This window comes from Labeo rohita, chromosome 4, assembly GCF_022985175.1.
Source record: "Labeo rohita strain BAU-BD-2019 chromosome 4, IGBB_LRoh.1.0, whole genome shotgun sequence".
NCBI classification, from domain to species: domain Eukaryota; kingdom Metazoa; phylum Chordata; class Actinopteri; order Cypriniformes; family Cyprinidae; genus Labeo; species Labeo rohita.
In genome coordinates, this window is record NC_066872.1 from 40,109,700 (window position 1) to 40,121,893 (window position 12,194).

Genomic DNA, 12,194 nt, shown 5'->3' on the forward strand with positions numbered 1-12,194 from the left:
CATACCGGGCACCACGCGACTCCAGTTCAAACAAACCAGCGCGATCCTCTGCAAACAGGAGCCGCGGCATTTTCACGCTCTTCCCGGTTATCTATTAAGCGTCTTTACCTCCAAGTCTGAGAAAACGTATCGGCGTCAGCCTCTTGAGTTTGAATAGGTATGTATATTTCTGGTATGTAAATCAGCACCGCATACCTTTTGAATATGCATGAATATGTATAAGAGTGCGCTTTTATAAATGATGCTCGTCTGTTTGGAAAGCGGAGACAGTTACCATAGATACAGTCAAGTCCTGAACGCTTGTTAAACGTGCGTGATTGATTTTTGGCATTGATGTTCTGCGTTGGTTTTATTTCTTGTTATATAAACAAATTTCTTAGTGGCTTGCGGTGTTTATCTGGCAAAGTACACCTTGTAAAATTAGAAGCAAATTATCATGCAGTCAAGCCAATTAAACTGGTAGCTAATTTAGACTGTTTTTGTAAAGCATGTTACACTCACAAAAAATGCCAGCATGTGTGGTCGTATTAATTTTTATCCGTGATACAGTGATAATACCATGCATAGATATTCTTCATAGTTCATTTAAGTGAAAAACAAAATATTATGGTATATTATATTTAAGGATCATTGTTTTCCATTAGTTCCATTAGTTTACCATGGTATCGCCACATTACCTTTTATGTGATGATATTTTAAAGTTTTCACTTGACCATCTACTGCACTGTTATAATTTGACTTTGTTTGCTTAGTCATCATCTTATATGAATTGTTATTCCTTTCATTCCACATATCTCACATTTTTTAGATGTTCTTAAATGGTTTGAGCACTTGTATATTTCTCAAGGAATGAAGTAGAAGCTTTCAGCTTCTTTCCTCCTTGTTATTTCAGTTCAAAATAACATTTTAGCTCCGCTTTCTTTCAGAGGGCTTTTGTGTCCTCTTTCTTCCCAAACAATTGTCTCTGTTGCGTCGTATCTTTTTTTCCTGCCGTCTTGAAAGTGCAGGGAACTCTATTGTTAGACATAGAAATCGTGACAGAATGGTTACCATGGCTTTGTGTAAGATCTCGGCGCTAACACACAGGAGAGTGGGACATACCGCCGTCAACCGCACGTCTGATTGTGGGTTTTGATAATATGCTGCTGTCACCGCTCGCATCTCCCTTTATCTTGTATCTCGTACCTTTTTCCCCAGGTGTATTGTGGCCGCTGGTGTTTTGTGATTGAGGGGAAGCATGCAGGCTCGCTATCCCAGCAGCGGAGCTGTACGGTGGGCTGACCACTGAATACGGTCCTGGACTGTCCCAAAGACTTGCACAAGACCATCTGACCCAAGCTAAAGTGGGAATCGAGCACCGCCGGACAAGTGCGTGTGTGTGAGAGAGAAAGTGATAGAGTGTGTGCGTTGCCATGGCTTTCACACTTTCCGAAATCATGGCAGCCCGACGACAGCAGCAACAGTCTCAGAGAGGAGGAAGAGGAGTGGTAGAGGTGGACGAATACAGCGCCAACCCAACTCAAGCCTTCACCTTCTACAACATCAACCAGGGTCGCTTCCAGCCGCCCCACGTCCATATGTAAGAAACTCACACATGCACATTTAGTAGGGGTCGTATATGTGACCCTGGACCACAAAACCAGTCATAAGTAGCATGGGTATATTTGTAACAATAGCCAGTAATGCATTGCATGTGTCAAAATCATTTTTCTTTTATGTCAAAAATCATTAGGATATTAAGTAAAGACCATGTTCTGTGAAGATATTTTATAATTACCTACCGTAAATATATTAAAACTTAATTTTCAATTAGTATTATGCATTGCTAAGAACTTTAGTTGGACAACTTTAAAGGCGATTTTCTCAATATTTAGATTTTTTTTTCCACCCTCAGATTCCAGATTTTCAAATAGTTGTATCTAGGCCAAAAATGTCCTATTATAACAAACCATACATCAATGGAAAGCTTATTTATTCAGCTTTCAGGTGACGTATAAATATCAAAGTCATCTTATGACTGGTTTTGTGGTCCAGGGTCACATATGGTTGACTAGTTGTCCAAAAAGTCTTGTCCATTTTTTTTTAATTTAGATGTTTAGCAGCAGCACTTTAATTTTTGCATTCTAACAGCATGCTTTGCTTTAGCTGACAGTTTGCATGTTAAAATTGTCTCATGGGGATGTTCAGCACTTTTAAAACACCACTGGTAAAGCCATGGACACTTAGATAAACATGTTGCATCAAAAATGATGCTGTTTTTTAAGTGTCTAAAACCATGAGCGAAGTGTTTTTAAAATACCAAAAACTCTCTACAAAATTGTCCAGTTGGGTTTAAGTGGCTAAAGATTTTTAATGATTCAGTGGTTCTTTAAAAGAGATTTTTTGACTAAAGACTAGCTGAGTAATGACACTATTGTTTTCAGTAGAGTCTCATTTTTGAAGAAATGTGTGTGTGTGTGTGTGTGTGTGTGTGTGAGTGTGCTTTTTTTTTTTTTTTGCAACTGTATTGTATTGTACCACAAAATCAGTCATAAGGGTCAATTTTTCAAAAATGAGATTCATACATCATCCAAAAACTGAATAAGCTTTCCATTGATGTGTGGTTTGTTAGGACAACATTTCATTGAGAATTTGAAAATCTGGAATCTGAGGGTGCAAAAAAATCTAATTATTGACCTTTAAATATTAATGACCTTTTAATATTACCTTCAAAGATGTCCAAGTGAAGTTCTCAGCTATGCATATTACTTACTAAAAATTAAGTTTTGATATATTTACGGTAGAAAATGTACAAAATATCTTCACGGAACGTGATCTTTACTTAATATCCTAATGATTTTTGACATAAAAGAAAAATTGATCATTTGGACCCGTACAATGTATTGTTGGCTATTGCTACAAATATACCAATGCTACCTAGTTGTGTGGTCCAGGGTTGCATATGCTGATTGCACATGCTGTTGTTCATGACTGGATTTTTTTCCCCCAAATGGGCCATATTTCATTGTTTCACTTAGTTATTTCTTTTTATTCATGCCAATTTACAAAGGAAAACAGGTCACAACTATATATTTGCAAATGTGTATGTGTATATGAATGTCTGCGAGTGTGTACCTGTGTGTGTGTTGTCGGTAGAGTCTGTGTGGTCGACCCAGTAGGAGATGCTCTAAAGTGGGCCATTCTTATTCAAAACTCTGCCGTGTCCCTCAGAGACCCGTTTCTGCAAATACAACTGCGAGCCCATGTGAAAACGATATATAACCTTATGTATTCCCACATTTCTCTTTCTCACTCTGTCTTTCCACAGGGTAGATCCGTTACCCCACGACACCCCCAAGCCCCCGGGCTACACGAGGTTTGTCTGCATCTCCGACACACACTCGCGCACTGACACTATTCAGATGCCGTACGGTGACGTCTTACTGCACGCTGGAGACTTCACAGAGCTTGGCCTGCCCAGCGAAGTCAAGAAGTTTAACGACTGGCTCGGTGAGAATTTTTTTGTTCTCTTCCTTAGGAACCTTTTGTCAGCGACTTAAATTAAGATCAGATCAAAAATTACTTTTATGGAATCGCCGCATCTCTGAGTGTCATAGGACGCTTTTTAAAGCATTTCTGCATTGATTTTGTGGATTTAAATAAGATAAAATGTATTAAACTGAGCTGAGAGAGCTGCAGTGCTATTCTTAGCAAAATAGCATAATCAAATTAGCCAAATATTAAATAAATTAACATACAAGCTCTGCGGTATGAGTTTTGAATGCTTGTTCGAAAGCTGCAGAAGCCAGCTTTTGAAATAAGATTTTATGTACTGTGAAAACATACAGTATCAGTCCAAAAGGACTGTTTATTGTAGCTGAGATGGGCAATTCTGAACTTGCATAGCTTTCTGATGTCAGCTGCATTAGATATATTTATATGTCAGTGATATTTCTCATATACTTACCTGGATTGTAAACCCTGAGTTCATAAACTCATCTTGACCAAATCCGTAATATAGAAGTCATATTGATAAAAGGGACTTTATGAGCATTGAACATTAAAATTACTTTTCATTTCTTTTTAATTTTACATAGACAATATGTAAATCGAAAGAGAGATTGTTATTGTTAATTTTATTATTGCTATAGGCAATAAAGCACAGAGATCTTTCAAAGTAGATGATATCAGAAATCCTGAAAGTGCATGTTTTTGAGGTAACAGCCTTTGATACAATACTTTTGAATGCAGTCTTTTTATCACAAGGAGAATATGGAGGTTTAAGATGTTTATCTTATAGACCATCAGAAGCATGGAGAGGTCATAGTCATGACATTTATTTTTTTATTCACTACTCTGTACACATGTGCATGTCCAAAGGATGAGGATGGCTCAGTAATAAAGCGAATCAGAAGGATGACTGGTGTTGGGAATAGAAAGCAGGAGATCTGGATGGATGGATGGAGGTTAGTCAGCGGGGTGCAGGAGACACCAGTCAGATTACGACTCCCGCTTGTGTGTCTCATCTTCTTTCCCGCTATTGATTCTCCGCTGTCCTGCCTCGCTCTTTCTTTCTGGCACGGCGTCCCTGTGCCAAAAAGGAAGTTCTCGCGTTTGTTCTCGCGTTTGTCTCTGTATAAATATTTATAACGTGGTTCTTTTTCTCATCTCTGTATCTTTGCTCCTGTGTATCTGAGAGAACTCGCAGCGCACATGCTTCCTTTCTTTATCCAGCAACAATCCTCAGAGATATGATTTACTTTTTACCTCACAATACTTTAAAGTGTGTGCAAATACACACTCGCGCACACACAGTCTCACATGGACTTCCTCATATTGTGATGCTGTTAACTCTAACCTAGTCTCATGGCCTTTTTGCTTGTCAGTCATATATTTTTTTCCCCTTTTTGCTTCAACACTCTGGTGTTTTTGCAAGATCTGTTTCCTTTCTTTTGTCTGGGCTCTTCGAGACTGCTTGAACTTGTCAGCTTTAATATTTTAGCCAGTTTGGGTACTTTTAATAATGGAGCATCACCTTAGACCTCAAAGTAGTCATGGGGATTGACGATACAGCATAAAAACAACTCGGAGGACGTCTGGAAGTGCATGAATTTGTTTTATTGGTAACGCTTTGCAATAAGGTTCATTAGTTAACATTGGTTAACTACATTAGTTAACATGAACTCGAAATGAACAATACTTCTACAGCTTAATTAATCTTAGTGCATGTTAATTTCAGCATTTACTAATGCATTATTAAAATCACAAGTTGTGTTTGTTAACATTAGTTAATGCACTGTGAGCTAACATGAACAAGCATTAAATGACTGTATTTTTAACTAACATTAACAAAGATGAATAAATAGTGTAATAAATGTATTGTTCATTGCTCGTTCATGTTAGTTAATACATTAGCTAATGTTAACAAATTACACCTTGTTGTAAAGTGTTACCATTTTATTTATTTTATATCCAAACTCTAGTTATCAGATATTTAAACCTATAAGAGATTTAGTGAACTGGTGTTATGTGTCGTAGTTGTTACTATGTTATTATGCTCTAATAAAATGGCACTCATGGTGTGAGATACTGGAAATAAACTGTAATGTGTCACAGTAATCAAAGATGTCTGTCTTGTGTGTGTTTACATACACAAAAACATTGCAACATAGATTGCTGTGGACTGTAGACTGATAGACTTGTGATCAGTGATATGGAAATAAATAATTAGTTGTCTTCTAAAGCCACTTTTAAATATTTACTACTCTGCCATAATAATGTGGTTGCTTTATCTTCATTTATAGGCTCTGCTCAGTAAAAATTCATATTTATGAATAATTTGATTACTGTTGCCCTTTTGCATTATTGATGCACTATTTCCTATGTTATACTATTTAATATACTTAAAAATGCTGGGTTAAAAACAACCCAGCAGATGTGTTAAATGTTTAACCCACCCTTTTGGGTAGTTTTATTTAAGTCAACTATTGCTTAAAAATGACTATATTTTCATAGGTTGAAAATTAACATTTAATAATATGTTCAATAAATGTTTAATTATTAAATAATATACATTTTTTAAAAAACAACCCATTCGCTGGGTTTGTCCACATTTCACCCAGCACTGAGTTGTTTTTAACCCAGCATTTTTTAGAGTGTAAGTTGAATAAATAATAATTAAATAATATACTTTTTTTAAAATGGCTTATTAATAAATGTTCATGTTTTGATTGCTGATGCCTCTAGTAATTATGTGTCTGATTTTTAAATTACAATAATTTGGGGTTAAAACAAACCAGTCGCTGGCTTTGTCCGCATTTCACCCAGCACTGGGTTGTTTTTAACCCAGCATTTTTAGAGTGAAGTTGAATAAATTATAGTTATATAATACATTTTAAATTGCTTATTAATAAATGTTCACCTTTTGTTTATTGGTAATGCCTCTTGTAAGTATGTGTTTGATTTTTAATTTACAACTTTGGGTTAAACATTTCACCCAACTGCTGGGTCTAAACAACCCAGTCGCCCGGTTGTATTTAACCCAGTTTTTTTTTAGAGCATAAGATTTACATCCCTCATAATTATATTGTGGTTGCACTCTTTTCACCATTTGACCATTCTTGTGACTATAGATATCCATTCTGAACTGGTATTGGCCATTTAGTACCCTTTTTACATAATGTACTTTTTATTTTTACTCTTTGAGCAAAGATCTTTTTTTGTCATTTGACTAGATGACAAAAATGCTCATTTTTTCACTCATGTGAAAAATGATTACAGCATCGTCTCATTTGCCGGTTTGTCCGCCCAACCAGTTAATTTGAACCAGATCGAGAAAACTGTTAGGAAGTACAGATGTTCATGAATTAACAGTGCTAATATATGAATGTGTAGCAGAAGTGTTGAAGCGCAGTTAAAGCTGTGTGATTTTAAGCAAATTTGTATCTTCACAGGTCTCCTTTTGTGTTTATCGGTCTTGATTCATTTGTATTTGCCTGCTGAACAACTGTACTAGCAAGAAACCACATTTGTACAGTATCTTCCGCTTGTATCCTTCAGGCTTACATGCTTCAGGATCATTTCTTAGCTCTTTTAAAAACTGTGTGAAAGGAAAGATCTGACGTGAATTCCCAGTAATCACAAGTGATACTACAACCTTTCTGGAGATCATAGACATGGCTGAAATCTGCTGTACTGCCAGGGTTTTTTGTTGAAGAATGCAATCAATAGTTTTTGTAAGATATGTCAGTGCGGACTCCAGTAGTAGTCCAGTCCAATTTGAGATGACGTTCGCTTGTTTGAGTACTTCTTGGCATTGTTTCTCATACACTTTTTCTGTGTGGCAGTCATTATATGCAGACCAGGGTTAGAGGAGCAGGTTGAAATGGATAATATACTTTCCTTTCTCTCAGGTCAGGAAGGTTCGGTAGTTCCCCCCGTCTTGTTCTGTCCTGTCCACATTATGAATAATAGATTAGCCCAATGGTGATGTGACAGCTGCGTGGGCTGTGTGAGACGTGTGTTTGAGTGTGTGGGGCGGAAGAATCTTGGGAGAAAAGTTTACACCTTTCTCACTCCTTTTCTTTTCCCTCTCTCTCCTCTCAACTTTGGAGTTTTCCCTCCATTCTCCCCTCTCTGGTCTGTATCTGGAGAGAAAACCGTCATGAAACTTTAATGTGCTCTCTCTTTTTCTCCCTTCAAGCTCTACAGCTCTCTTTTTTGCGTTTTTTTTTTTTTTTACCCAGCCATGGGTTTACTCAGCTGAAGGTTTAGCTGTGGATTATTAACAAGGAAGCTTGACACTCCTTTACGGTTTTTCTCTTAAAGTGTAAAACAATCTCAGACAAAGATTTCAACTTTGTGTAGTTTTGTGGTTGAATACTTTGTTAGTGTATCTGTGTGTGTACGGCATATCATTTGTTTAGTACTGTTACTCTTAATATCTTTTTCCTAATGCTTGAAAGTTTGGTGCAGATTTTGTATGGAATATTAATTTAACAAGTAATAGAGTAACTAGCCCAATAATTAAGATTCTGTCATTATTTAACTGCATGCTTTTATTTTTTAAATGGAAAATAAAAAGAGAAATTTTGAATTCATAGTGACAGTTCATAGTGACTATGACCTGTCAGGATTTAAAATGGAAATAAAGCACTACAAATGCAGCCTGTGCTTTAGGAATTTTGTAGTATGATTAGTAGCATACTGAAATTTTCTAATGTAAAAACATAAAAGAGAAATGCACATTTTTCAGAAAGTAAAAATGAGCGCATTTGTCAGAAAATTGTCGTTTTAGTTCTCTATCTCTGTTGTTTTATGTAGTTATATCTAGACATGCAGTTTTATGTACAGATTAATTTTATGGTCTCACCTTATGCCCTCCCACCTGCGTGTGAGTGTGTGTGTGTGTGTGTGTTTAAAACTGAATTCTTAGGCATGGGTGGATGCTGATGCTGTGTGTGTGTGTTCCTCTTATAATACTGTATGTTTACATTTCACATGGGCACATGAAGAAACACAAAGAACACCTACACTGTTTGTGTGTTTGTGCACGTTGGCAGAAAGATTCCTCACTCCACTTCTTCAAAGCGTCACTGTTTTCTGTTGAGCTGGGATTATGGACTGAAAAAGATCTAAAAAGAGGGAAGAGGGCGAACCGAGGGTTTGAAGCAAGTGAGAAGCACGTACCAAATAAATCAAATGTCACAAATATGCTTTAAAGAGGTCATATCATCAGAAATCAAATCTTCCTTGATCTTTTAAAATGAAAGCATTTGATGCACCGTGAAAACAAACTCTAACTGTTTTTTAGAACTCAGTCCAAAAAGGCTGTCTATTGAAACTAAGCTGAAAACTAAGCCGTGCTTCTTTAACTTCAGACAGATAAAACACAAGGCCACCCACATTTGAACTTTACACTTCGGGTGGCACATTACAACATGGATTGTTTTATGAATCTGTTGCGATGCAAAGTAACTGTTATTGAAGTATGGGGTGCTGAAAACTTTTTTAGACTAAACCAAATACCCACAGCTTGTGCAGTAAAGCACTGGTACCTATTTCACATGTGAAATGGGCATTTATAGAGTCTTGAAAGCAAGAGCAAAAACAACTTGTTGAGTAAATTAAGTTTTTTTGAGAAAAACATTCTAGGATTTTTCTCCATATAGTGGACTTCAATGATGGCCAAAGGGTTGAAGGTCCAAAATGCAGTTTCAGTGCAGCTTCAAAGGGGCTCTAAGCCGAAGGTCAAGGGTCTTATTTATCGAAATGATTGGTAATTTAAAAAAAAAAAAGTATATACTTTTTAACCACAAATGCTTATCTTGCACTAGCTCTGCGATGCAGATGCGACTGCAATTGCCTAGTCACGTTGGAAAATTCATGCACGGTAAGTTCTTCATCTGTTCGTCTGCAATTTGGACCTTCAACCCATTGGCCATCATTGAAGTCCACTATAAAAAGGAAAATCCTGGAATGTTTTCCTCAGAAACCTTAATTTCCTTTCAACTGAAAAAGAAAGACATGAATATTTTGGATGATGTGGGGGTTAATAAATTATCATGAAATTTAATGGTTAAAAAGGGTCAGAATTTAATGGTTAAAAATGGTCAGAAATAGGGTTAAAATTTGACCCTGGACCACAAAACCAGTTATAAGGGTCAATTTTTTTGAAACTGAGATTTATGCATTATTTATGCATCTGAAAGCTGAATAAATAAGCACTGTATTGTTTGTTTGGATAGGACAATATTTGGCCAAGATACAACTATTTGAAAATCTAGAATCTGAGGTTGCAAAAAAAATCTAAATATTGAGAAAATGGCCTTTAAAGTTGTCCAAGTGAAGTTCTTAGTATTGCATATTACTAATCAAAAATTAAGTTTTGATATATTTACGGTAGTAAATTTACAAAATATCTTCATGGAACATGATCATTACTTAATATCCTAATGATTTTTGGCATAAAAGAAAAACCAATAATTCTGACCGATACAGTGTTTTGTTGGCTATTGCTACAAATATACCTGTGCTACTTAGGACTGGTTTTGTGGTCCAGGGTCACAAATGGTCATGGAGAAAAAAAAAATTGGGGGACAAAAAAGTTTTAAATTGGCCTCTGAAAAACACATATGTAAAATATATGCATGATATGACTTTTTAATAGGCTTGTCTACAATTTCTACCTTAAATTTTCTAAATATTAAGGGCTTGTGGTCATTCAATGTCACCAAACTCATAGTTTTATAAAATAAAATAAAACACAGTTTATCTACAGTTTCTTTAGTAAAAAAAACAAAAAAACAAAAAAAACAACAATGCTGTTATGATGAATAAAATAAAATAATGATTACTTATAAAATAAACATGTAATCAGTCAACACCATCATCTACACGTGGTACATGATAGGAAGAAAAAATAAGAAAAAAAGAAAAGAGTCTGTTAAAAACTCAAAATATGAATATCGAATGATGAACGCTGTGATAAACATAGAAACTTTATAAAGAGAGGCAGGTATTTTCATATTTCTTTTTGATGTATTGTAGTAACATAAATTATTTATTTATAGTGAATACACTGCAAATGCAACATGACAGCGTGACAGTTTTAAACTAAAACTGATTTTTTTTTTTTTGTCTTTTGTCTAATGACAAAATCCTTTAATGTCATGTACACTGAAGCTCTGTGATCATCCATTTATATTTCACAATACGGCATGATTAAATTTCATTTGTGGCATATGTGTTAAATGTACAGTTATGTTGTTGGCTGATACTTTCTCAGTCAGCCAACTTACAAGAAAGTGCACATATCACGTAGGTGGCAAACGTCTCGCGGAACGTCTGCAGCATCGCAGCGCGAGACAGCGCCGTAATCCTCTTGAATGAGCTCTGAATTTTGGAGGTTGGAGGATTTGCTCCATCAAAGTCCAAAGACCACCCACCAGAACAGAAATGACAATAGCACTCAAATCCGGACACTTCCTCTGGGCTTATGCACCTCTAAAACCCTGATGGTCCACAGCACACACACACACACACAGAAACAAACAAATATGTCAGTTTTGCAGCTCACAAGACATGTTTAGGAGTGAGACGTTTTGTATGACAAGTGCTTTTGTATGTGTGTGTGTGACATGCTATTCTGGCTGCATGTATGTGTCTGTGTGAACACGCACGGGCCTGCATTCATCCGCTTTAATTGCGCTCTTTTTGAAGTGAAAAGAACAGAAGCTGTCTGTCAGATTCACAGTGAAATTTAAGCTATTGCCGCCTTGAAAGTGCTTTTGAAATCAAAGACAAAGGGCCCAAGAAGATAGAAACTAATAACAACAAGCAGCACACACTCTTCCGTGTGTCCGGATTAGGCGTTTTGGGCTGAAATCGGCGAGCTTTTTTCTTTCCCGTTTCCCACTCCTTCTCATCACAAAAGCTTTGGGCTCGTCTTTTCCATCCTCCCTCTTGCTGGCGTTTTGTATTTGTGTGATTGATTGCTTCCAAAGACTTTTTTTTTTGCTTTGTGTTTCTAAGAGAATGACTCCATTGTAAAATGGTGATTCTCTCTGTAATTCTGCCTTTGAAGGAGTCTGGCCGTTTGTGGAATCTATATGAGAGAGAAAGGGAGCGCGAGAAGGAGAGAAAAGAAAGGCAATGAGTGCACAGAGATGAACATATGCACCGGGAGATTTTCACACTTTTGCAGTGCCTACACATGTATGTGAAACCGATGGTGCACAACATAAACACAATATGGAATACTTATCTTTTTTTGGATGCGAGGACGCACGATAGCAAATGACTTTATGTGGTGAGAATATAGATGAGCAGAAGGAGAACTGGTGGGTCGTGATCTCAAAAAACATGGTTGTGGACGGCAGGGAAAAGCAATGCTAAATGAAAATACTAGAATGCATCTAAACATATAATGGTGCATAATTAGGATAGCAAGATAAACAGGCTTGTCAGCTTTTAAAATCCCATCCTTATATATTTTTGTTGACAGGCTGTTCATCTGTAATTGACCAGCATGGTATTTTGCAATACTGTAGTTTTATTTTATTTTATTTTTTTTTTATTTATTATTATTTTTTAATCAGCTTTTTAATTTTACATGCTAGATCATTTTGATTATAAGGTCAAAAAGGAAGTAAAGTCATAAATTAATAATTGACCTTTATTTTATTTTATTTTGATTTATTTTATTTTATTTTTAT

At 36.1% G+C, this 12,194-nt stretch overlaps 1 protein-coding gene across 1 annotated transcript in view; it reads left to right on the forward strand.

Annotated features, from left to right (window-relative positions):
- Positions 1–12,194, forward strand: part of mpped1 (metallophosphoesterase domain containing 1) — a 43,964-nt gene continuing 31,770 nt past the window's right edge. Inside the window, exons 1-3 of the mRNA XM_051108490.1 lie at positions 1–157; positions 1,198–1,579; positions 3,308–3,489. Coding sequence (XP_050964447.1) covers positions 1,413–1,579; positions 3,308–3,489 — 349 coding nt within the window. The 5' untranslated portion in view covers positions 1–157; positions 1,198–1,412. The remainder of the gene's footprint in view (positions 158–1,197; positions 1,580–3,307; positions 3,490–12,194) is intronic.